Source organism: Apteryx rowi, unplaced genomic scaffold, assembly GCF_003343035.1.
Source record: "Apteryx rowi isolate R43461 unplaced genomic scaffold, aptRow1 scaffold_78, whole genome shotgun sequence".
Classification (NCBI taxonomy): Eukaryota; Metazoa; Chordata; class Aves; order Apterygiformes; family Apterygidae; genus Apteryx; species Apteryx rowi.
Window position 1 is genome coordinate 2462615 of NW_020451071.1, and position 27357 is coordinate 2489971.

The 27357-nt window shown below is 44.7% G+C and overlaps 1 protein-coding gene across 1 annotated transcript in view; it reads right to left on the bottom strand.

Moving 5' to 3' along the window:
- The window catches only part of PRKCH (protein kinase C eta), a 120572-nt gene that overhangs the window by 42395 nt on the left and 50820 nt on the right, over positions 1–27357 (bottom strand). Inside the window, exons 3-10 of the mRNA XM_026088688.1 lie at positions 25810–25960; positions 24994–25028; positions 23421–23509; positions 21674–21803; positions 20603–20730; positions 18854–18997; positions 17922–18095; positions 4499–4653 (exon numbers count right to left, since the gene is read on the bottom strand). Of these exons, the coding sequence (XP_025944473.1) occupies positions 4499–4653; positions 17922–18095; positions 18854–18997; positions 20603–20730; positions 21674–21803; positions 23421–23509; positions 24994–25028; positions 25810–25960 (1006 nt within the window). The remainder of the gene's footprint in view (positions 1–4498; positions 4654–17921; positions 18096–18853; positions 18998–20602; positions 20731–21673; positions 21804–23420; positions 23510–24993; positions 25029–25809; positions 25961–27357) is intronic.

Consider the following 27357-nt stretch of genomic DNA (forward strand, 5'->3'; position numbering starts at 1 on the left):
CTTAACACTTGCCATTAACAAACCCATCATATTTTCCTCAAGAGCTAGCATTCAGCCCCAAGGCAAGACCATGTTCTCATCTGCATAATTGCATGATTATCTTCTGCCTTCCAAAGGGACCATGCTCAATGGTTTGCTGCCTTTTATTTCAGTGGCTGGTGCTACATCAGAGCATGGGGACTCTGTGCACACCCTGCCATATTCAGAGGTGTGACAGAGCACAAGCAGACACCCTTATCATCTCTAGAAGAGTCAGTTGCATTAGAAACATCTATATAGTCACAAAGGCAGTGGAATAAGCTAACTAGCATGAGCCCTCAGAATAAAATAAGGTTTTTCATTCATCCAGCGACCAATCCTCCTCTCCCTAGCTTTTCCATCCCAACCCTTTAGCTCCTCTAGCTCTTAATCAGCTCTATTACCTACATGCTACACTGCCTATACCCTTAATGCTATACCTGCCATTGCACTGAGCTGAGCTGTTAGTTGTGCCACATCACTCTCTGCTATGCAGCTCCATACCCCGGGCTGGCACAACCAGTACTGCAGCTCAGGCTGCAAAGGTGACACAGCCTCTGCTTCCAGATACAGCTAAGCTAAGGCTGGCTCAGTTACGTCAACACGTACTGCCTGCTGTACCACCTCCATGGGTAGCAGAGACATATTCTGAAAAGCAACCCTGTCTCATCCCCCATCATATTCCCACTGACATACATTCACAGAGGGAAGAAGGAAGGTCTGTCATGAAAATCAAGACCACGCCACCAGGTTGGGTTGATTGCTCTATGTTGCTTGTAAAAAAACCTGTTATCTTTCTGGAATCTAAAAATCCCGCATGGCAGACTCCTGCCACAACTTCCCCCACCCCAACACAAAAAAACAACCAAGCTCAGGAATATGTTTGCATTTGCCCTCAGGATGTAGATATGATGCTTTTATTTAGGGACACCACATAGGTGACTTGGGCAAGAGGACTGAGCCACCAGCAAAGCTGTACCCCAACCACTCCACAGGTTTGAGCCTGAACTGGGGACAGCAAGGCAGATCAGCCATTCTTACAGGAAGGCTGCATGGAAGGAAAAGTCCTCCTTTTAAAATAAACCCTTATAATTATTTACTATGTCTTTGTTTTTAGAAGACTAGAAGTGGACTAGCTCACATGGCAGCGCGTAAGCCAGCGTGCAGTCAATACGGCACAGATGTGCACGCTGCTTGTTTTGTTTTGTTTCCGGCATGCACAGAAGGCAAAACATGCTTCCCCCACCCTGGGAACTGCTGAACTGGAAAGCGAAAGCTGGGGATGAGCTGCCTCAAGAAAAATAGCACATACAGACTTCACATAAAAGTCACACACAAACCTACCTACCTGCAATGGGAGCCAGCACACTGTTTGCCTTTACAAGCAAGCTTAAAGAAAGAAGCAATGTAAGAATACTGCCCTGTGAGCAAAGATTATGTCTACAATAGCTTTGAGTATCGCCTAACCTTTTTCTGGCAACATTCAGCATAAGCTGATCCCAGATACATCCTTGTGCTACCCTTCTGTGGTCAGGGGTGCAAAATATACTGTGATTTGACATGTGGAAAAGCTTGTCTTCATGACTGGATTCATTCTAGTTTTACCCCCTGTATGATAGGATATGGAACTGTGCTATACTTGTCAACTTTTTTTTTTTTTTTTTAAGGAAGCAACTATAAATAGGCAGTGCTGAGCTGACAGCTAAACCTCAGTTGAGGGCAGGTTCAGAGATGTTTCTTTGATAAGGCCAGAAAGCCATCTCTTCTTTGCAGCATTGCAAATACAAAAGAAAAAAAACCCAAACACACTATGAAATTGAAAACTCATTTTTAGAAACCCCAAATATGCACACACACGTTTGTGGGACTTCCATTCAGGCTAGGGCTCAGTAATGAAAAGCAGACTTGCATCCAGTGACAGCATCCAAATGAGAAGCAACCACTGAAAATTTCAGCTGTATCATGAAAATCATCCTATGAGAGTGCCAATCCAGCAGGGAGTCTGGTTTTCATTTTAAAAAGTCACAACTAACCAAAATACACCGTCTGCCCAAGGAACACCATTCTCATGGATTCACAGTAGCTACTGTACAAATACTGCACAAAGCTATTTCAAATTATGTATGTGTGGCTGGAAAAGGAAACGACAGAACTCCTTCCTGGATCCCGTCGTGTCACACACCTCTCCAAAGCCCAGTGTTTGCAACCCAACAGAAACAATCTCAGCACAACACAGCCACAACCTGCAGCTTCACATCTTCCAGAACAGAGYCACCAGACTAATCTAAACAAATCCAAGTCTACTTCATGCAGCTGAAGCTACCTGACTCCACGGCTCAACCAGTTTCCCTACAAAAAGATCAAAGCCTGTTCAGTTGTTTGAGGAGCTTTTCAAATACTCCTCCACTTTCTATCATGAATTCCAGCAGCGCTTGAAGAGTGCCAAAAATTCAGAGAGATCGATTACTTCTACCCGGTGACAGGCAGCAGGAAGACACAGGACAAGCTGTAAGCACAGAGGCATTACATGATGTGCAGACACAATTTTGCTGCTGAATGATTGACAATAACTACTGGATGTCACTATTTTAAGGATAATGTCATTTGTGTAATTACCCAGCAGGGCCTCTCTTCAGAGGCTGGCATTATGCACAAGGGAAGAATTAGACCGAAATCCAGCTGCGGAGCAAGCAGATTTGCTATTCTGTGCAGACAATCACTGTGCTTCAGAGCTCAATGCATATGGTGTATATCACTGGTAATTTTCATACTCTCAGGACCCAGAGAATACTAAAATGACATTCCTTCTCTATTTTACTGTGCCGCATATATCTTATGATTTCACACTTAAAATATAGTGTAATGCTCTCTCTTTCTGCACCTGACCATCTGTTTCTTATTGGAGCTCAAGCTAGAAAAAGAGAGAAGTTGCTTCACTTGGCTTATCCTATAATCTCGCCATCAGGAAAGTGCCCCTAGCACAGCCCCAGGCCCTTTGGCCAGTTTAGCGAATCTGGTTTTAGAGCCAGGATCAAAACCTGGGTTTATCCGATGTGGGAAGACACACTACCCAACACAGAACAGCATCACCTGGGCTCAACTGCACAAAGCCCCAAACCAAACATCATTTGGTCAAACCCACAGTATGAAATGGCACTAACAGAGGCTGACTTTAACTGGAATTGCTCCCATCCCGGAACCAGTTGTGGGTTCCAGGTGTACAAGTGTAACAAGCAATAAAGGGAGAGAGTTGACATTATTCTTTGCAAATGAAACAACTGAGTGCTCCTCCTCTCCAATGCTCTGGGCAAGAAGATGCCACAAGCATTCTGCAAAGCATGTCAGAAAGAGCCCTCTCTGTTTAACCAGGTTGTCTGAAGCCTCCTTGCTTGAGTTATTCTGTTCTGCCCCAGAAAAAGCCTTGTTCTGCCCCTTGATTTATGCACGGGGATGTTGGGAATCATCATCTTGGTCAGAGAGGCCACCGCAAAGCAGACTGCCTGGCTGATTCATGCCTTGATGTTTGCACCAACAGCGGAGCACTTTGGCAGTACGGAAAGGAACACAAATAACCAAACTGTCCCCCTGGGTACTGAAGAATGACAAAACAACAGTGCTGTGTATGGGAAACGGCTTCCTGAGAACAGCCATAATCCTTGAGGCCTGGGAGCAGAGGCTGACGCAGGGAAGCAATAATGCTCGGATTCTGCTGCAAACCCAAAGGTGCCAAATGCAGGCATGGACAGGAAACTCTTGCTGTAGGACCATGGCAGGAAAGAAAACACATTCAGTAGCTGAGCTGAGTGGCACTGGATAGGTATGTCAAATAGATAGGATTTGATCATAGTCTCATAGCTAATATAGGGAAACAAAAGGGCAGGGTGTAACCAGCACAGATTAGCCTTTAAATAACAAGGCATACAGTGGCAAGGGCAACAGCTCCTTGTACTTACCTCCCGGACAATCTAGTAAGGTTTCCACTTAATGCCTCCCCCTTTGTCATCGCTTTGACACGTGTCCTACAGCAGGACAGGCCCAGAGCAGCACTGGGGAGGCTTCTGTTTTTCAGCAGATAAYGCCCAGCAGCCAGCCAGCCCTTCACTGAAGAGCAAGCAGCTGGAAGTGCAGTTTAAAGGGTGGTTCTGGGACTGATATAAAGCAGCGAAGTCAGCAGAGTTATATGAATTGACATCAGCACATCATCTAGCCTTGGAAGCAAAACCCTATTTTTCTATCTGTTTGCACATAAATCATAGAAAACCCTTCCTGTAGTCAATACTGCAGACGGTAGCTTCACTCCTTCCTGGAAGTTGGATGGACCTTTGACAATTCACAGTGTGAAAGTGGTGATACTGCTATCCCATCTGACAACTTGTTCCTGGTGGGCAGCAAGCGACAGTTATTTACCCCAGCAGAAAACTCAAGCTATCGCCTCAGCCGTGAGGTTCAGAAAAAGAGAATGAATGAATTCAGAGCTCACCGATAAATGATGCCTCTTTCATGGAGAAACATAAGGGCTGAAATAATTTCTGCAGCATAGAAGCGGGCCCGATCTTCATCGAAGCGACGCGACTTCTGAATATGGAACATCAAGTCCCCGCCATTTACGAACTCCATGACAAAGAACAGACGATCCTTCACACACGCAAACACAACAGATACGAACAGCATTAATCATATCCTCTATCATACATAGAAATTTCTAAGTAAAACAGTTATCTCCCAAACAAGAACAGACCAAGCACCCATCAGATGTTGGGAAAAAAAATCTGACCTTTCAAGGAGAAGTTAAGTCAAAAGCAGGAAGATCTGTCAGTTCCTCCTTACCCTGCAGTCCTCCCACCTCCCAGAATTTTGCCCAGTAATGAAATGAAATCTTGTTCACATGCAGATTAGGAATACCAGCAGGTGTGTGCTTATCAATAACCAGCTCCTCGAGGGTTTCCTGAACTGTCCTCAGCCTGAATGCAGCAGAGGATGATATCTCTTCAGTAGCATTCTCTGAGCAGTCACAAGAGAAATCTGGTAGAAGTGGTTTACTCTCTACTAAACGCTGCAGCTTTCTCGAGAAAAATATTACCAAGGTCTCTAATAAATCTCCCCCTGCTCTAGAGGATCTCATGAATGGGCACAGGTACACATCGTGCAGCAAAAGCACTGCAAACACACACACACACACACACACACACGCACACACACAGAAATCCCAGTCTCAAAACATCCTTCAGAAATGAGCTTGGGCTGGCTCCATTCCGTGTAGACGGACTAGGCTTGTGGGCATAACCAAACCGCTCGCTGCCTTCAGCTTTGCCACGTTAACTCAAGAGCTCCGAGACAGCAATACTGACGTGTCTCTAGAGTATCCCTAGTCTCTATTTTCCAGAGAATTTGCATTGTTTTGCAGAATAGGATTTCCAGCAATACGCTTGCATGGCAACTGCCTTTCAAACTTCCGCAGCTTTCCTCGTAACTCTGACTGATTTACAGACCTTTGTGTGATGAAGACACTGATAAGGACAAAATATATACCAAAGTTTCTGCTGGGCAGAAGAGCAACCTGTTCACTAAAGCTCAGTTCATTAACCACAGCTGCTGGTATCTGAAGTTTTGGGGGTTTTCTCCTCCTTTTGTTCTGGTTATTGCAAAACTCTACAGATGGGGATACACTTGCTTAAACAGCATGTTCAACAGTCTGGATACCCAAACGCAGGTTTAAGTTGTGCAAAAAGGGTGCTTGCCTACTTGTGAGACGGAAGATACATGATAATTTGACACAAAAGTAAGCCCTAGGATTGTTTCAAACTGAATCTAAATTTCCCTTTAGTATATATTACTTCAGTACGTTTAGCACTGACTGTTTCAGTTTTACCGAATAATACCTGGAACAAGCAGACTGGAAAACAGGCATACAATTCACTTGAGATCGGTCAGCCTTTCAGTGGTACTATTTGCCCTTCTCTCTGCCCACACAAACCCCTTCCCAGATCTGATATTAATCATCTGCAAGCTAAAGTTTTAAACCCTCTCTAAATTTAAGAGGATAACCATTGTTATTCTCCACTTTCTGGCAGCCAGCCAGCCAGCCTGAAATGACTACTGTTGTTAACATCTCGAGATGCACAGAGCAGAAGAAAAGCAACCAGGAATCCTCCCATTCTTCTCTGGGCTCRAGCAGAAAAGCAAATGGCTCATGACAGACGAGGACAGCGCTCTTCTCCACCCCATCYGGGGCTCTGTTAACCAGCTTCTCTTGGGCCCCTTCCAGAAGCAGCAAAGCTAAGAAAGATGAGTTCCCAGCAATCTAAAAATACGGCTGTGGGTAGCACCAAGGCCTTGTATTAAGTGCTATTTCCAGTCCACACAAAAAAACAATACTTCATTGTTTCACCCTGCCCTTATCTTAGGGTAGTTTAAAGATACTTAGGCTAGCTTGCCTATGRCAGCAGTGTAGCTAGAGCAGCACAGACTCTGCAACCCAACCAGGGACCTGGGATCTGCAGCCCACATCAGACCTGTGCTGCCACATCTTCATGGCAGTTGTTAAACTCCACCTGGCCATGCTGAGCCTACCTGTTCTGCAACCCATCCTCCAGCCACAGCACACATAGCCCCTGCCTTGCCAGTTGGGCCAGCTTTCACATCGCTTTGTTATTCCTTCCTGCCTCCTCCTGTGATGATCTCTCCACATGTCACGTGCTTATCTAGCCCAGCTTGTCCAGGTCTCTCTTCAAGCCTGAACTTAAAGAAATCCGTCTTGCCAGATCTTCTACAGGGAGTAATTTAATTTACCAGCAACCTGGCAGGGCTGTGTGTGTGTGTGTGTGTGTGTGTGTATTTATGTAAGTACTGTATATGCTTGTATAAACATGCATACAGTTAAGAACATATATTTTCCACTCTTTCCTTAAAGGGGACCTTCACAGAAACAAAATTAATCCTCCTCTCTTAAAACATACATGTCCTGTTTCTCCAGTGCTGGCAAAACTCCATGGCCCATCTCAGACTTCTGGATGTACTACTATGTACTACTGTGTTTAAAGGAGAATACTTCTTTCTCAAATGCTTAGGTGAGCACCCAAACAGCCTAGGTTGAAATGTGCATCCCTGCTGAATTACATCCATCTAAATTAACAGCTTTTTGTAATAAACCAAGCTCTTGCTTCAGACTAACTGCAAACCTGAACGAGTATCACTGCATGTGTACACACTGTGGTCACAAATGCAATATATAAGGACTCACCTCCACCCATGGTCTYGTTCACAGGTCAAACATAAATATGGATTATTTAATTACTGAAGCTCTCCCATCTAGGCTTAACAGAACTTTTGCCTAGCCAAATTAGTTCTCTCTCCTCCTTTTTTCTTTTTTTTTTTTGGTCCAGCTAATTGTCTATCCAATTTACTAAAACTAAGAAAACTTATGGGGTTACTGAAGAAAAGAGCAGGATGGATATTACAAGWTCTTCATAATACAGCATTTGTGCACTGGCCTCCTACACACCAAAGCAGATATGAGAAAGATCAGTGCTAACGACTGTCCTTCAGGGACCAGGATCTAAGAACCAAAGCAATGTTTTTCATTTTTATTCCTAAGCAAGACCATCAGCTTGCCAGACTGCAAAGACCAACCACTCTTCTAAGAATTGCTGAGAAGTAAAATAACCTTTTCAAATAGTGATATTTTATGAAAAAAGGCATACATTTGAAGCATACAGAATAAGAGAGAACAAAAGGCATAAAAAGAGGGCAGGAAAGGGAAATCTCAAAATAGCAGATAGTTCAGCTACTTGTATGTTTGACCTGACTCCACCAGTTTCCCCTGAGCCCAGGTGCTCTGAGCACAAGTGAGAGGAGGCTCAGGTTAGCTCTGACTTAAGGTGGCAGATTATAGCTGGTCTCTTGGGAACACACTCAGCTAGTAACTCAAGAGAGTTGTGTGCCCCCTATCTTGGCAGCTCTGAACAGGAATTAGGAGTTGAAAGTTGACAGGGGTTAATGCTGAAATCCTCACAACTGTTTTATATTTTGCAATGCTCAGAACTTTTCCCTAATCTATTATCTCTGTTTGACGTTGGCAAAAGTAAGAAAGAGAATTTGAGTCAACAGGAAATGGTGACGTTAAAGCCTTCACAGCAACAGCGGCCACATGAGGAAATCACATTGCACCATTTCTGGACTGGGATTGAGATGAATAGAGCTCCAGAGCAATTGTTACTGTAAATTAAAGAAACACTTGAAGGAAACAAAGTCCATGGGGTCAGGTAGGCTCATTCCAAGGCCAGCCTACATCTAGAGATTAACSCTGCCAATTTCAGGGCAAGGGCTATTGGAAGCACATACAATGTCCTAAGCACAGTGTTTGACAGCAATTAAATGTACCTGCTTGGTTTATTTGTTTGTTTGTTGTCTTAGTGAGGTATTGGTGGCATTTGAAGGGAGTCCCCAATTCCAAAACCATTGGGTGGAACAAGCCAAATACTGGTTATTACCCCTTGCAAATGCAAGCATCCACCAAGCTCCAACTTAAACACCAGTTTAGCTATTTGTCCCCATCAGCTCCACTAGAGGACTGCTTTGAACCCTCATACCTTCCCTCTTYATTGTCACAGGGGAAAAAAAAAAATCCAGATTTTGTTAAAAGAACATCTTTTCCCTCCCCATACCAAAAAAGGGCCAGTACAATGGCTAATTTCTACCACTTYCAGTTAAGAGTCACAGCTGATGGCCATGTACAAGCAAGCCAAGATCAGTGTCATGAAAAAGGCTTCTGATGATGGCTGGAGTAAGAACCTTACCTCCATTTGTAGGTTTTTGTGCTAAAGTAAATGGGACAAGGCAGTATCATGGCCCTAGTTCAGGCTTCTGAAAGCCACCTGTCACTAGCAGTGCAAGTGTCCATCCGCATCTGGGTCAAGGCATTCTGAAGCACAGGACCCRGGAAAGGAATGCTAAACAGTTTCATTTCACAATATTTATCTTCATAGGAGTAACACAACTGGTAACTGTGCTCAGACTATCTACTGTGCCCTGAAATGCCTCTCCTCCCTACTCAGCCCTTTGACCAGCCCTGAATCCTCATGAGCTCCCTGCTGCTCCCAGCTAAGAGGTTTACATGAGAGCAGGCTGTTCAAATGGGCTACRCTTGGCGGTGTTTCAGAACTGGATGGGATTACAGGTGTCCTCAGAACAGGCTCACCAAGGGGGAACTGCTGAAACCACCTCTGCACACATGCAGGCATGCACCACCGCAGAGCAAGTGATCTCAGCCCCAAATTTCCGGACAGCGTCAAAGCAGCACTCAGCTGACTGCAGTGAAACAAGACATTGACTTACGCTAGGTGAAGATTTGGTCCTTTGATTTCAAATCAGAATAACTACATTAAGCAGAGAAGAAGAAATACCTCCGTGCCATGCTTGCTCAGCTGGAATCATCTGTACACATTAGTTACACTGCTTAAACACAGCCACAGCGATGACTGCCACTGGCACCTACCACCACTCAGCTCGCCACTGCTGCCCAAGATTCCCAACCGACCAAGGCACAATCTGCCAGCTGATTTTTGGTACTCTACGAGCCATTTTATCTCTCTGCTTCAGTGGTTCTAGAAGTATATGTCAGCATCAACAACAATTTGTACCTAGGAGAAAACAAACTGCAGCAAGGGCATGTGCCACTAACAGTATCATAGCCTTGGGGCTACAGAGATGGAAGAGAACACCATGTGCCACATCGCATCCAAAAGCCTGGGAAAGAAAGTTTCTTTCTTTTGCTGTTTTTTATTTTTTCAGCCAGACAGAGATGCAGTGAAAATTCAGCACATACAGAAATGGGGTAAGCAGCACGCTGCGTTTCCTTGAGGCTCGTCTGGTCTACAATCAGTGAATAAGCTTGAGAAACAGGCCAGTTCCCCACACTAGATTCATTTTTAGCTTTTTCACCAATGAACCGCTGGTGCCATCATCGCAACTCCAGGGCCAGGGCAGCTATCACTTACAACCGCGCTCTGCTATTTTCTGCTGCTGATAGTGGCACAAGGCAGGCTTTCCTACGCAGCGTCAGCGAGGCACATAAACATGGCCTAGAGAATAGCAAATTGGCTCTTCCTATTTGCATAAACTCTCCGGGATCCCTCAGGGTAAAGGCTGCCGCGTGTGTGCACGTGTGCACAGCACAGTATTAACCCTGAACTAATTCCAGAAGAGCTGAACAGCTACAACTCAGTGCAAGCCAACGGGAGCTGAGCTGTGGGTTCCTACCTGCTCAAAAAAAACCCCCAAACCAAGAACCTAACTACATCCTCCAAATTTCTGTGCACGTTTTCTTAACCACTCTGCTGAAATTTTAACTTCGCAGGCTGAAGACCTGTTGTAACAGAGTCAGCTTCGATCATTTCTCTGGAACAATGAACCCTCTGAGATGCGCGGGTGAACATATGCGCTGCCTTCTTCCTCATCCCCTCCCCTCAAGATGTTTTAATTCACAGTAAGATTATACAATCAGCTCATCTTATGACCAGAAACTTTTACTCAATCTGCATGCAAAGGGATGATTTTTATAACTCTTGTTTATTTTTATCTGTTTCATTGGAAACAAAACGCTCAACTAGAAAAAAAATCTTAGGCATTAGAGTAACCAATTAAATCACATACAAAAACTCTCTCTGTAATCCCAGCTCCAAAAAAGGATCAGCTTGGCTGCTAAACCAAAATAAAACAAAGATTTAAGACAAAATGAGAGAATAAAATAAAATAGAATCCCCACCACCACCACCACCACCAGGCCTTCATACATGGCATAGGAAATTTCATAAACACTCCATCCCACTTGAAAGATCAAAACACGAAGGGCTAGACAGACCTAGAGGGGAATAAATTCAGGAATAAGGAACCATGCTAGACTATATCAAGCTAGACACATCACCCACTAATCAAAGATTTGGAGGATGTCTGTACCCCTCAGCTGGCTGCTACTATCATCTCAGAAGAGAGTAGCTGGGTAAAGACCATGTGGGGTGCTCTTTTTACAGCTCATTTCAGAACAAGCTATTGGTATTGCTGTTTCCAGGTCAGAGTGATGAACTTGAGATGGCTTTGGATTGCTTTTCAAAAATACTTACTGTCTGCAACATCTGCTAACCTCAGATTGTGCTGGGGAAAGCTAGAGACTTCTAAAAGCTAGGCTAAAGGTCCTTAGAAAAATTAAAGCACCAAAATACTCAACAGCCACTTGGAAGTAGCTTGCCACTTGGGTTTTGTGGATCCACCCTTGCATCTTAAACATTGTCTGGAACACAATACAGATTTAAACAGATTTAAACCTAAAAGTACTGTTGGGTTGAGCCATAGCTGGTTAGCTCTTCTCTGAGTCTGGATAACAGTTTTTTTCCAATGCAAACTGGCACTCAGTCACTCGAGCTGTTTGCAAGTTGGCTCACTTCCAACCCCTTTTTATGCCACAACTTCCTAGATTTTAAGGCCAAACAAAAATACTACTTTTATTTACTGTGACCAACAGTACGCAACAATCTCCTTCAGTTAACACTGCACTGAGCCTGACAAATTTGTCTGACTAACAGTTATTTCTCATAAGCCATTGCAGATGGAGATGGACATTTTCTCAGCTTCATAACAATGCCAACATCCAAAGGACCCCAAGCAACTAGGGCAGGAAAGTTTTATTAAGTGGCTATGACAGTGCTAAAAAGATGATGGTAGCTAACACTTAGTTCACATTTTCACTTCAGTTCAAATCACTTCATATTTTACAGCATGCAGTATAAGTGTGGACACCCAGCAAAGTTCACAGATAAAATCAGAAATGTCAGTCTGATCTTGTTTCATCATCTGAAGACAAACCACTCTGCCTATGATGGGGAAAAAAAGAAACCAACAGCGCAAAAAAAAAAACCCACACCATCTGCCCTCCACACTCGGGTAAGACTCTGCATGTTTCTGCCAGGAAAAGACCACCACAAGATGCTACTGTGCACTTCAGAGATAGAGCTGAGCCTTTCAAACTGCACTTTGGAGGAGAACGGTGTAGCCTCATGCATCTGTTTTACTGACAATTTGGGCCAGGACACCATAAAAAAAAAAAAGAAGAAAAGAAATCTAATGGGTTTTCAGTAAGGCACATCCTTCCCTGACAGCCTGCCCAGGTGCACCCACACCAGAGGCAGTCTGGCAGGAGCAGGAAGGTGGAGAGAGCGAACTCCTCAGGATCTCCCTGTCAGACAGTCCCCCTCAAAACACAGCTTCCTTATGTCATCCAGGGATCTCAGGTAAAGCACAATTCCAGCTCCTTAAAGCCTGACTTCAAAGGACTTTGCAGCAAGCCCCCAGCAGCACCTCTCTTTCTTGTGAGTTTATTACCAAAAGAAATGCAAAGTCCTACCGAACCTCTTGGAAGGTGCCAGGCCAAGGAACAGGATGTTCCCRTCACCATTTTCATTTGATTTTGGCTGACAGCAATAAAACTGAAGCACACTCTGGTCTTCCAGCACAGCGGCCTGGGGCTAGCAACAGTCTCAATGCTTAAGAAAGGAGGAAAAAGATCCAGCAAGCTAGGAGAAAAGCATCCAAGAATTGCACATGGCTGTGGGGTATGTGAACGTATCTAGTCATACCTACCCAACGTGCTGACATGCCAGAGAAGAAAGGCTGGGGGTTCAGAGCCCAGGACGGGATCAAAGTTATCCTCTCTGCTCCCAGAGGGCTCCCTCTTAGCTCCAAACAGAACATCAAAGAGGCCTCACAATTTCCTTATCTCCACCAGCATGCTCCCAGGCCTGCGTCAGGATGCTTGTTCATCTAACCAGATCCCCAGGAAGGCTGCGCTAGCTTTCTGCACTTCCTTATCCCTGCCATACAGAGCTTTGCCCCCGAGCTGCCTTGCACTCTCTGCCTACTTTGTGACAGTGGCAGCTGGTGGACAACCAGCCTGATGCTGGAGATGCCCAGAGGGAGCGTGACCAAGGGCTCCCCTTGACACAGGAGCACAGCTAGTCCCCTCTGTGGCATCCCAAGACCAACGGACGGGTGAGCAGTCAGCCAGCTGCCATTGCTTGGACCCACCACTTTTGTTGGTGGTTTGGGGGCTTACACTTGGAAAACTGTGCCCCTACCAAAAGGCTCCAGGGTAGCTCAAGCACTTCTGCAAGGTGAAACGCAGGCCCATCTCAGAATCACAGAACRGTTGAGGTTGGAAGGGACCTTTAAAGATCATTGAGTTCAACAGGGTCACCTAGATCAGGACATCTCCCTAAACATGTGGGAGATCTGTGACATGATGGCCACRTTGACCCCAGGAGAACTGTTCCGAGTGCCCTGGGAGCCAGCAGGGGTGACAGAGTAACCTTTCCCTTCTGCATCAAGRATGTGACATTAGCCTGCAGCTTTTAAAGGGGCAGAAACCTGCATCCCTGACAGAGCAGGYTGCCCTCATAAAATGGTACCAGTTTGATGATTAGCTGCCCTGGAATTCCTGGGCCCACTAGCTTCAATAGTAACCCTGCTAGCTATTATCTCTGAAGGACGCTCATTACAGAAAATCATGTCCCTCTGCCAAGTTTTCATGTCTCACTATTTTTGGAATGACACACACAGGCTCTGTGCCTCAGCAATTGTCAGCAGAGCCGCACGGGAAGCAAATCCATATAATGATCAGACTAACAGGGACAGGGCTGGAAACAGCATCGCCTGGGGGACGGTCCCCTGAAAGCACCCTGTGGTCATGAGGAGAAAAAGGATAAGGGCAATAAACATAAAATGCAGAAACCTCTAACCACTGCCATTTGACACCATTTGCAGGGGAAGCTGATCTCCCCCAGCCTTTTCCATTCTCATGCATGAGAGTCAAGAAGTCAAGGATTTAAAAGCAAACCACCTGTGCAGGAAGGATGGCTCCTAAACCCCAAAGAACACAGGATCTACTTAGTTAAACTCATTTTAATTAAAACATTCCACAATCTACATTCCCCAGGATTAAATTACCGACTTAACTATTTGTACTTATAGCCTCTTTCACCCATTCCAGGACTGTATTGTCAAGGTGTTGGATGACACCAATGTTAGGTAAACAGAAACAAGCATTTTTTGGTGCTTGTGACCCCTAACGCAGAATCCAGGATTATCCGCAGGTYAGCCGCAGCACCTGTCAGCAACTCGCAGATTACTGCAGTGAGAGCCTAATCCCCTCTGACACTAGAGGATGAGTCTCAGGCCCTAGAAAAACAGAGATAAATGACTTAGGCAAGGCTGAAAGTACCCAAAGCAAGACATTAATTTAAAAAAAAAAAATCCGAGATCCATCTCAGCTTGCGGTGAGCAAGGGAGACCTCACTCAGGTAGAGCTGGAACTGGACTTAAATCCACCCCCTGCAAGGGGACAGCATACTCCTTCCCTTTGCAGGAAAGACATCTGGAGGTGCAAGTCTGAGGAACTGCCCCCCTCCCATCAGTGCATGTGTCCTGCCCAGCCTCCTCTGCCAGCCTGCTGTGCTGCTAATAYTTCCTCTTTAGGCTCTAAAGACTGTGACCTACCAGGCAGAGACAACACTTGTAGCTCCTACCACCTAGCGGCTGCAAGATTTCTGTGTAAGAGAGCAAGAAGGCCGTGCTGAGGTCAGGCAGCCTCAGCTCACCATGGGCAATTAAACCAGCCCTTGCTGGTGGGTATCACTTATACTGCAGTTGAGACTAAGYTAGGACCACACAGAATAGAGATGCTGCACAGAGGCAGCACAAGAGATCAGAAACCTTTCTGAAAACGGTCGGCAGCTGAGGTAAGCATAGAAAAACCTCCGCTAGCTCTAAACAAGCGAGAAAAAGTAGCAGCAACACGGATTAACTCAAGCAACGCATTGCTGCTGCCGGTACTTGTGCCAGCTCAGCTAACGCTAGATTACTAGCGCTGCACGACATCGCACTGTGCGGCACAGACATGCCCTAGGCTAAGTCAGCCCTAGGCCATTTAAGTCAGAGCAGCTTGCTGGCTAGGGTGGAATATTATACAGGAGTCTGAATTCAAACAGATCTAGATCCATTCAGGTCCTCAAAAYTCCTTTGATCACTCTGTCTTCTGAGTACTGCAGTACTTCAGACACTTCCAAAGTCTCCCCTTTCCAGTTCCCCCAGACTCCTTTTGAAATGGGGGGGCCACTGGACACCCATATTCTGGGTGCAGCCTCAGCAGTGCAAAGCAGAGGGGCTAATGACTTCCCCTGACTTTCTAAAGCAGCCCAGGACATAGTTAACCTTATTCGCAACGAGACTGCACTGCTGGCTCATACTCGGCTTTTTCATAATGTAAACCGTCAATACCACATTTCCAGAGCTTGGGTTGTGAGATGTGTGATGTCATTTCCATGTAACTGCAAGTGAAACTACGTATTGTTTTGTATAAGCCTCCCCCCAACTCCAAACATAAGAAAATGCTTTGGTATTTTAAATATGGCTGCAGGACGACATTTTGAATAAGTAGTTACTCCTTTATTAAAAAAGAATATATATATATATATATATTTACATTTATATAAGTATATATATATTATTTTCTCCCAAGGTAGTGTTAACAGAGGGGATAACCCAATGCCATTCAAAATAAGAACATAAAGCCTAAGTACTCTATCAGCCCCAGTTAAAACCTCCTGGGAGGACTCTRTCCAACAAATACCCTACTGTCGCAATCATTTCTCTGTTATAGCAAAAGGATTTAATTATGCTTTTATAAGCAACTTAAATCTGGTTATTCTGGATTGAGGTGGGTGTCACTGAGTGCAGAACATGGACAAAAGGCGTGATGAACCACATTAGCCTGAAATCTACTTTTTCTTTTGCAAATGCCTCTCTTGTTTTTGGTTTTATTATTGGCGGGAAGATGTTTACTGTTGCTGACAATCCAGTGAATGAAACAATGTGGGATGCAGAGAATAAGAGGAACCTGGAAAAGACTGGACCTAGCTGGGTCCTTACATTACAAGCACCACTCCCTTYCAGAGACTGACCGAGCGTGTGTTCAGGGTGCCAGGGGCTGGGGGTTTTTCTCTCTGCTCCTCTGATGAGAAGCTATTCCAGAAATTCCTGTCTGGACTGTTCTACTGTTTAACAACCTCCTTTTCACTTCCTGTCTAACTGTATCCATAGCCGATCTAGACTCATTTAATCTTACCCAGCATCTTGACAGCTGTGTTCCCTCCTTAGTGTTTGACATCTGCAGACATCAATCAGATCCTCTTTTTGCTTTCAATTTGCTGTTTTTTCCTTTGCAAAAGACTCTTCAATTACCTCATCAGCCCAGTAAATCTTCTCTGCATCCCTAGCAGACTGCATTCATTTTTTGAACATGAAGACAGTATTGGTACAGTGACCTCAAGTCTTCTCTAACTGCCCTGAAAATACTCTATGCAGCCCAGGAGTGCATTTGCTATTTTCACATCTACATTGCAGTTTGGTAAATAAAGCCATAGTAAAGAGCATAGCAATGAGTGGCAGAAAATGCTGCTATCCTGGGTCTAAGCTCAAACAGCGTACAATACYGGACATTTCGGAAATTTTACATTAGATCTTCAGTAAGGCTATTAAAATCTGGGCCTCATGTCTTGATGTTATGAAATCAAAAAGAGTTTCCTTGGTTACAGGTGACAACAGTGAGGTTTAGTTTTTGTTTCTGACATACAGCGTAGCTGCTCTGTGAACCACAGAAGCTGTATTCAAAAGAACCCAAACCTAATTCCTATTATGTGAGTCTACCCCAAGGGCTCCGCCCTAAATGAGTACCATTCTTGAACTCCGTGCCTGGCTGTTGCATCACCCCAGTGAGAAGAGAAACAGGTGGGTGGCAGGATGCATTTGTCTGCCTCTTTTTGAGGGTTTTGGGTTCATGAAGGAGGATTGAAGCCACAATTAAAAGACAAGTTTCTCCTGCCTCCTCTAAGAGGAAGGCAAGCTCTATTAGCWTTTAGCAATGGACAAAAAGCAACAGGAAAGGACCCTGGACACTATGGAAGCACTACACTGCAGAAGATGCTTTGGTTTTAATAACAGCTCAGCTCGGGGACTTCCAGACTTACCTTGCTCAGATACTACCATGGCCTCCATCACAGCCACCCTCCACCACCCACATCAGCAACAAGCTCCCACCCGCATGCACACACAAGAAGAGGCTAAGCTGGGCTCTGAGCATGTGATATGCATTCCTGAGTGAAGGACTGCACAAGTGACAGCAATGTTATCATTCACCTTATCCACACGATAAGAAATACCAGCTGTATTTCTTATGTRTCAGCGTATATATTTCTTATATATTTCTTGTATATCAGCAGTCTGAATCAGGGTCCACTTATATCTGGAAGATCCTTTCCAGTAGCCCCAGAGGGATGTTTCATTCATATCCCCTGGGTCCTGAGCAGTATACAAAGACTGGGTAGATACAGGCGGCTATCCCCGATCTTAAGTACAATTCATTGAGTTTGCAGATAATACAACGCAAATGCAGTACTACTGAAGTTCAGCCAGCAGGACAGTGGGGCCTAAGAGCACAGCACCTGGAGGACACTGCAGGTTTGTAGGCATTTGTGCACATGCCTTCAGGAACACTGAAAAGCAGAGACTGCTTCTAAGCAAGACACAGAAAAAGTCTTCATGTTACTATCATTTTGTTAGGGAGCTTAGAACAAGCCAGGATTTTGTTTGACAAATGCACGTGCATCAGCAGATGCGAGCAGTGGAATATACCAGAGTGCTTTGTTCACCCATGAGCAGAAAGCTGTCTCCTGGGTCTATGGTGGATGCCTATATGAGGGGGGAACAAGCATATGGAGAAGTGCCTCTGTCCTGAACACGCCAGCCAGCGTCAGGAGGAGGGCTGTCCACTGCCTGGGCTGTTCAAACTCCACTGTACTTACAGGAGTCTGGAAGCAACAGTAGAGCTTGGTAAGGAATGGGTGGTTCCTTGCTAAGGACAGGATGCGTTTCTCCGTCATGGTGCATTCAACATCGTCATCTTGAAGAATGACGTCCTTCTTCAGCACCTTCACCGCGTAGAGCTGCCCGCTCTCTTTCATCTTGGCAAGCATCACCTAAGTGAAAGAGGGGGAGTGAATTGCAAGAGCTGAACCTTCTGCCTCCACAGGCAGCAGAGCCTCTTGCACCTTCTCACATTAGAAAGGTCAGTCATCTCACGAGCAGGCTTGTGTATGTAAGTGAGTCAACCTGTTAGCACGGGAAGCAGCGTACAATCGATGACACATATGCTACTGTCTGCAGCAGGCTTCTGCAGATGAAAGTGCCCACGCATGTTGCTTTGATGCCTGGTGCACAACTAGCTGGTTGAAGCTCGTCCACTGCCAGCAGAAATCCTGTCCCAGGGCAAACCCTCCAAGCAGCAGTATCTCCTTCCACTTCCCTCCTCGGTTATCAGTTTCAAATGCACCATTTCACTCTAGCTTTGAGGCAAAGCAGAGGAATGACCCCCACACACATACACCTCACTGCATGTGAAATCACTGCCCTGTTTCCTTCAAAGGGAACATTTTTAATTTCTCCAAGAAATGCTGCCCAAACAGGTGCTAATACATACACTTCAATTTATGCTATGGGCCCTGACATGCAGCTGTTCTTTTGGTTATTAATTTTTTGCTTTTTTGTGATATCCAATTCACTTTGCTGTCAGCTTTCTGTCTCCTCCCTTCCCTCCCTCTCTCTAACAAGCCTCACTGCACAAAGCATACCCCACTGGACAGCTCGCGTACCACGTTACGAAATAACATCGCATACCTTAGTATCTTCTAAAATGAGAAATGTGGTATCCCCCCAGAGAGGCACAAATAATGCTCACCTTTCCAAAACTGCCCTTTCCCAGCACACGGAGAAAGATTAAGTCTTTGATCCCAAGTTTGCTTGCTGAACTTTCACTAACATTGTTGCCATCTTTTAGGCTGCCTTTTCCCTGATGCCTCAAAGTAGATCTTGAAACCAGTTTCTGCAGAGGAAAGTAAATAAATATCAGCCTGCACAGAAATTGTACCTTGCCCAGATTTGCAGAGGTGTTCACAAGTAGCCAACCTACCAACTGGGGCATTTAGGCCCTGTTCAGATGCACTGTAGGGATACTGGAACAGAAAACCCACTGGTACAACCAGTACCCCATAGCTGCTGTGTTTGACCAGCGGACCTTATCATTATGCAGAACTGTGCTGAGATGTCAAAACTAGCTCCTGTCCTGTGCATTTTAAGTTGTAAAACCACTGCACAGCAGATCCAAGAAGCAAACCTGCCTCTCCCCACCTTCTCTGCCTGGAAAAATAAGACAATGAATAAGAAAATCTGCAAGTCTCCTATTTAATGTCAGAACGAGGAGGACTAAGCATTTCTGCAACGCGAGAAGTGCTGGTGAGATCTAGACTCCAACAGGTTTGGTCTGATCCTCTTTGGTTTATACATGATTTTAAGACTCTTGATCAAAGCCCATAGAGTCCAGTGGGACCCAAACTACAAAATATTTTTCTCTCCCCACAGCTGGGCTGCTGGCTTCCTCCACTGCTGCAAAGTCAACTGAGGGCTGTTCATTCCCGCACCAGCAATGAGATGCCTCTGTGTTTTCAGGAATTCTACTAGTATTAGAAACAGGCATTTCTAGAGTGCCTGTTTTTGCAGTATAGTAAGATCAAGTCAATCTCCGGTGCCTTCTGTGCCTGACTTTCCATATACGAGTGTGCGTGTAAACCACAAGTACTTTTGTTCAGTTTATTACTCTGAACAGTATCACACAGATTTCTTGAGCTCCACCTTGTGACCACTTCGGTGTAAAGCAAAATTCCCCCCTGCACAGGAAGACGTCTCATTGCCACAGCAATGGAAACCCCAGCCACGTGGGGAGAACCAAAAACATTCACAACAGCACCTGACAAAACTCCTAACAAATTTAAGCTTACAGCACGTTCTGATCACTTAAGTAGAGCCTTAAGCTCACAAGTAATAAGAAACTGTTAAAGACTAAGCACAGATTTTTTTGTGCGTGTGGTTTCACCTCCTTTTGATGTACAGATTGTGCAAATGACAATTGCTAACAAGTGCTGATTTTTACAAAACTGAGAAGGGAGTGTGGGACCTGTGCTTCCCTGTAACAGTGATGAAGCCGGGAAGAGAACCAAGGCCTCCTGTTGAGCACTTCTTGTGCTCTGGGCCATGTATGCAGAGAGCACATTTGTATTTAGGGGAAGAATGAAGGCCTGAATTATACTGACCATTAGCTAGTTTGGGCTCTGATTCCTCTCTTATTTATGCCAAACAGATAAGGGTCAGTGGAGTTACACTACTATGACACATAAGCAGACAACAAGTTAACCTTTAGACACTGAAGCCTCCACCAAGGTCAAACTGGATACCAGATATTCACTTTCCAAGTGAAGAGTTTGCCAGAGGTCACAGACAGCAACAGCCTGCTCCTGCAGTCCACTGCCCAACACCTCTCACCCTAACTGAAGCCTCCAACTTCTCCTGCACTCATGTAAATGGACTCAGTTGTAAATGCTTCAAAAAACAGGACGAGGAAAAAAAAAAGGGGGGGGGGAGAAAGACAACTCACTGAATTTGGGGAAATGCTTCCCGGTTGCAGGCCCATGCACGCCAAGGTTTTCGCAAGCTCCGCCGCATTCACCCCACAGTTGGGTGCAACGTTGGCTTGACATCGGATGTGGACGTTCATTTTACAGACTGGAGGGGATGGTGGTGGGGTGGAAAGTTAAAGCAWATGAACAATTAGAACAACTTGGAGGGATTTACTGCTGACAAATAACGTAGTAAAGGTCTGTTCTGCTTCAGGAATCATACCCTTCTGGCTTTACCCTGTGTCTTTTGAACTTGTTTGCCACTGATCTCAGCAGAAACAAGACTGGGACGCATATATGAGAATAAACTGCTGAAAATCGGGTGAGCATACCCCAAACTCTCCAGGTAGGGTGCCATGTTGCTTGAGGCTATTCATAAGCACAAGTCAGTTTGTCAGGTGTGTAAGTACCATCGCAGCTATGCCTGCRGGTAAAATTTGGCTTTATAATGCCACAGAATTAGCAACACACTTTCCTAGCATTTGCAGCTATCTAATTTTAGAGACACATTATTCAGTGGGAAAATAAAGTCTTTCTCTCCTGCGCTCACTCTCAGACACACATACACCCTCTTGTGGGAGATGAAGGCAAATGGAGACGGTTTGTTACGCACATGATTTTGCAGTCTGGATCACTGGAACAAAACCATAACACCAGGACATGCTTCGTCATCAATTAACAGGGCGACAGACAGGTTAGTCACCCCATATCAATGCCTTTCTTTTTTCCCTTGGATGACTTTTTGTTGCCTTATCTCCTTAGCTGAGGAAAAGCCTTCAGGTAATGAGAAAACTTAATGCAGAAAGCAACAATACCCAGGAATATTTTCAACAATGCAAGTGAAGCAGAACTGTGCTGAAAGTACAAGTAAGAGTGCTTTCCGAAGCCTGAGATAAAAGAGTAGATCGACATCTTTTGCAGCTCTTGCAAAGATGAATATTCATTGCTTGGCCTTCTCTTAGAGGCTACAGAAATCAAGCTCACACAGTGCATCGAGAGTCTAAAAATATACGTATTTTGCTAAAAGACCACAGTGAGAAGCCACTCACTTTTACAYTGAAGGCCCTGCCGCATAATTCCCCAGAGCAAGGAGCCGCAGTGGTCACAGAAAGTGGGGACTTTGTAGTTGTGCACGCTGAACTTATGAGGAATGTTGATTCCAAACCTCTGCTCGGACACCTGAGGCACCAAAAGAAACGCACAGATTTAAACATTCAAATATATACAGAAATTCATGTTTGTTTACATATGGACATTTAACTGCAAAGTTATGAATATAATTCCAACTCAGAAAATATCCCAATCCATGGCAGTTTACTTGCTGGACAGGCTGGAAAATCTGACAAAGCAGATTTTTAAAAAGGGCTGCCTAAATTCTTAAAGCAAACTTAGAATTAGGAAGTGTGGATTACCTCATCACGGACCTATCACATTTAAGTGCCAAATATAAATTATGCTAGGTACAGGATTTTGTAACTAACCAGTTTTCAAATGATTAATTTATMTAGCATGTGCAACCATATAACATTTATGACAAATTGTTGATTTTATTGCATTTAATATAAATAGTTTTCCCAGCTCCTCCAAAATTTCTCATTCCTTTTCTCACCTTCCTTGTTATTAACAGCCTTTCATTTCAGGTCCACATTTAGCTTTACCACTTGCTCTCATCCCCTTTTTAACCTTGTTCTTTTCCAACTGTGAATCATTCAGATCTCAAAGACACTTTAGAAAATGTTACATCAGCTGAAGCAGCCCATTCCAGTTAACCTCTTCATTGCTTTCTATTTTGTGCCTCAACATGCAGATCTTGGAAGACTGACAGGCAAATTCATAGCTTAAAGAAAAGACAGAGGTGCTAAACAATGAGTTTAAAGTGAGCGATGCCTCTTGAACTTTATCTTTTTTTAAAAAGTAGCTTAGATATTTTATAACCCCTTTACAAACCCGAAAAGGCAGGGTGAGGAGACTCACCATTTAATTCGCATTCCAGCCTTAAGCAAACTAACTAATTTTCACCTGGTTTGGCAATGGGTCATTTTAAGAGGTCTAGCTCAGGAGTTCTAGTTCAGGAGCGAAGGCAATTGCTTATATGTACTGGAAAGGTTTTTGCATGGGATACAATACGGAGCTACCTCATGACTGTGAATACTTTGCTTGAATTTTGCTCAAACAATTATTAAACCTTTCTTCAGTGGTAGAAATGAGACATGCAATGCACAGTACAGTTTTTGATGAGGATGTTACTTGTGTCAAATACAGCCAAAACTAACAGGGAAGAAAACCTTTGGAAACACAAGTTATCCACGGGTTTCTCCATTACAAAGTAATTTCATAGAGTCAAGGTGTGGAGCAAGAACTAAAAGGGCACTTTAAACCACCAGAAAAGAAAAAAAGGCATAACAAGGACCAGCGGTTGGATTTTAAAGCCAGAGAAATTCAAATTAGTAATCAGGTGCCACGTTGTTTTTCTTCTGACAATGACATAGTTAATCATGGAAGCAAGTTACTACAGAAAATGGTGGATTTGCCATTTTTGATGACTTCAGATGAAGACACCATGCCTTCCTAAACTACATGCTAGTCCAACCAATGACTGGAATTAACAGAGGAGCAGCCAGATTGATACTGCATGGTCTGTATTACACATGTTCCTTTCCTTCTTCCTCACTTTTAAATCTATGAATGAAGATAACACAAAGAAGAGTAAATTTTTCATATGACAGCCCCTGCCAACCCACTCAACGCTGAAGATTCAAGAGTTATGATGATTTAAAATAACTAATGTGACTTTACCTTGAGATCTGTCTTGTTAGTATTGTTTTGGCATGTGCAAGCTGTAACAATTAGATGATGGCAGCGCTTGTGTACAACACAGGTGCATACTAGGAAATAAAAGAGGCATGCTGAAAAGAGCTGTTGAAAGACTCAGAACACATCAAACTATCAGCTGGGTTCTTTAAGGCTCAGCTACATCATCAGGGCACAGTACAGATATGAAAAATAATCAGGGTGGCTTAAGATTTCCCAAGTCTAGAGACATATCTCCACTCGTTACAACAGAAATTCTGCACCAGATCATTTATATAGCCTGGAAAATAGCTGCCTATATAAAATAYGGGTGATGCATACAGAAACAACATGGTAACTTCATAAATTAACTAAAAATTGCTGTTGAAATTATGCAGTGGAGAGTATTTCACACAATATACACAAGCGGTACTAGAGAACRCAGGTCTGAGACATAGAAAGCCCTCGACTCATCTCAGTGGAGCTGCATCTCTTACAGTGGACACCCAAGCAAGCCCGGCCCAGGCTAGTCTATCATTATGGCTTGGTGCAAAACTCGGATCTGGGAGGCTGGATAACTGCAGCAGAACAGCACCGTGTCTAGGCTAATCAGCTAGTCACTGTCAGGAGGACTAATCAACCCTAGAGCAAAGTTGTGCTGTCTCCAGATCTAAGGCTGGCTTGGCTGGAATGAAGTTGGATTCCTCCACTCCACTTCCCACTGCACTGCAGACACTACCAAGGGCCACAGCTACTGTTTGTGCAAGGAGATTTTTGTAATGCAAACTTTAGGTTGCAGACGTGTTGCAGGTTCCCACGCTACTCTGTTTGTTGCTGACTCAAGCTCGTACTCACAAGGGTCTATCAGTGACATTTGCTTTCCCCCAGAGATGTTACGCAGTATACCTGTTTTGTTTCTATGAGGCTCCCTTGCATATGAAGACACTAGCGCCCTACTACATTGCACAAGAAACAGGCTGTGTTAAAAGGCTATTCCGAGCAAGCATGCACCTATGCAGCAAGTAATTCTGCTATCATACCATGGCAAAAGGGAAAGGGAGAACAATATTTAAGTGCAAACAGGCATCACATACATCTATACAGCCATTCAGGCAAACATGCTTTCAGGTAGAAACGTTGTGCCATCCCACAAAGCTGTCTTTTGAAGTCACATCCCTAATTTCACTTTGTTTAACTACATAGGAAGAGAAAGGAAAGAGGGGGCCATTCCAGTAGGCTACTTGGTGTCCCAGCTGGACACCACTGTCGTGGTGATCACTCAAACCTAGCAGGGAGTTGCGCATACTCAACAACTCACTGGATTTACACAGGTGCAAAACCGTGGGTGGAACATCGCAGCCAGGCCTGGGTGTCCGTATGAACGCAGATGATTGTTCCTGCATGCATGCAAGCCATCAGCCTGACAGCTGCTAAAATGCACAATTTTGGCTGGTTGCGGGAGGAAGTCAGATGGTAACTAAAGAGAAGCCTGTAACCACAGGGCGTCCCAGCAGCATGGGGATGCACTGCCAAAACAGCACATCCTACACGCACATAGTGCAGAAGCAGAGCACCTTACCTTGGCACTGGTATCCCTGCTTCCCAAATACGCCCCTGTTCAAAACAAAATACAAACATAATTTAATGTCACATAAAGCCAGCCTTTTTCCAAAAGGCAAGAGGATCCCAACTGATCGGATCCCTGGGGCAAAACTGCCCAGAAATAATGGTGCAATTCAGTGTAAGGGTGTGTGAGCACAGCAAGGGCTATAGCTCACAGAGCAGGCCATCAACATACATGTTATTCCCCATATTCCCCCTCACACTAGTTCCTGAAATACTTCATTCTATTACAACACACACCACACTTAATAGACTGATCCCAACTGCCCACACCCTGTTATTATCTCTCCCACTCAATGCTCTTTTGGGACATATATAGGCTTTTCTCCCTGCTCTGCCTACTCCCCTACATACACACCCCCACACCTTACACCTCTGACGGCTTTTCTGTTCTCAGGCTTTTCTCTCATCTTTCAAGAAACTGTTTTTGTCATTGTAATCTCACAATCCCACTCACATGAACATTTGGAGTCTTTCTTCAGATTGCTGAAATAACATCTACGCTTAAAAGTGAGGATCATTGCCCCATCCCTACGCTCTCCCAGTTTGCTTCCAGCATCCAAGTTACTTCACGTTAGCGCCGGCACCTCTTCAGTACACACCAGTCTGCAAATGTACCCTGCTAAACCTGGTGGGCAGGGGGAGGCACTTCAACAGCCCTTGCTAAAGGGTCAGGGTAATTCAGGATTGGGGGCAGCACGAGGGTCTCCCCAGTGCCAAGGGACGGGGACTGCAGCTGGGCTGCACGCCACTGCTGTCGAGCCACTCTTACCAGATGAACTCCCTGCAGTGCGAGCAGTACGTCGGCTGGCGCAGGTAGGTAGCCATGAACTTGTGCCCGTTCACCTGATGCACTCGCCTTCGCATCGCCCTCTGACGTTTCCGAGTGAGGTTCTTAAAAATGCGATCCCTCTGGAGGGTCCCTATGCAGGAGGAAAAAAAAAAAAGAAGTAACAAAATGTTAATGTTATTATACATAATTATTAGGCATAATTATTATTATCCCTGGTTTTSCTGCGGTACAAAGTGCTTTCAAAGGCCATGATTACATCCCTGGTTTAGAAGCGGAGTGACCAAGGTCTAAAATGAGGAAAGCATACTTTCTTCACCTAGAAATAACTGCCCCTTCCCATCTTCCTCTCGCTCCTCTCCTGTGCTGAGACATGTCACTAATCCACTAATTCAAGCTGTAAACAGACCAGAAGCTCAAGCCTAATGAGTTATTACACCTCAGCTCTTGGGGAAATGCCTTCTGCAAACAGGCCTGCGTGGATCCGACTGACCAGCCCAGTGGTGCAGCGTCCCGCTCGCTGAGCCAGAGCAGACGCTTGCTTGGTGAATGCCGTTTCCCCTCCTTCGGTATCCTCATGCTACACTTCACTACGGCCATTTGCAGCAATTTTGCTTCCTGTACTGGATAAAAGGGCACAGCCTAATTTCTCAACCACTATTAGTTGTTTGGTATATGCCATCCTCAGCTTTCCTCAAAGGGCTCRTCTTCCAAAGAGCTGATAATATTTTACAGTTCATGAAAACAAGGCCCCAGAAACTGCCAGCATTCAGAAGCTGAATTGTCTCAAAATTTTATTTTTTTTTGACTGGGCTTAGTTTAGCCATAAAACAGTTTCCCGGCAAAGCTCAGCTTACACAAAACCAGTCATTCTTAAAGCACAGAACTAAGCTCTGGATCAAGAAAGCCATTCACAGACGTCAACAGACGTCTGACTTAAAAATCACTGCCATCTGTTTTCTGGGTTCCCTGCACAGACCAGGTCAGGCTCATCTGAGCTTCTCAGATCAAAGCCTCATCTGGGACACACTTGCCTCAGAGGAAAGAAACAAAATATGCAATTTTCAGCTTAGTTGCCTTCCCGAGGGTGGGAACTTACAAATGCATACTCGAGACTGGGACACATACTGGAGACTGCTACAGGAAAGTATCCACCACCATACGTACTCGAGACTTTTGTTTTGGGTGCAGACTGGTGCAAGGCAAAAGCCAGGTGTTGCCAAAGTATTCTGCATGGATATAACCAAACAGGAAAAGCCAGGCAGTCTGTAAACTTCCTAACCATCTGATCACCCCTGAGCAGTYGCACAGGCGCAGCACCCAAACACAGCTGCTACTGCACCACTTCATTTACCCATCAAAAGGGGGTAGAGCATTTCCCTGCTTTCAACTAGCTGTGTTGATTAAACGCTTCAGGGGGAGAAAAAAAAAAAAGCAGCTGCCAACCTGATCAAGGTTTGAAATGTAAGAGTTCCACATCACAGGCATGTTTCCCGGTCCTTTTTGTAGCAGCAGAGATAAGGGAAGCCA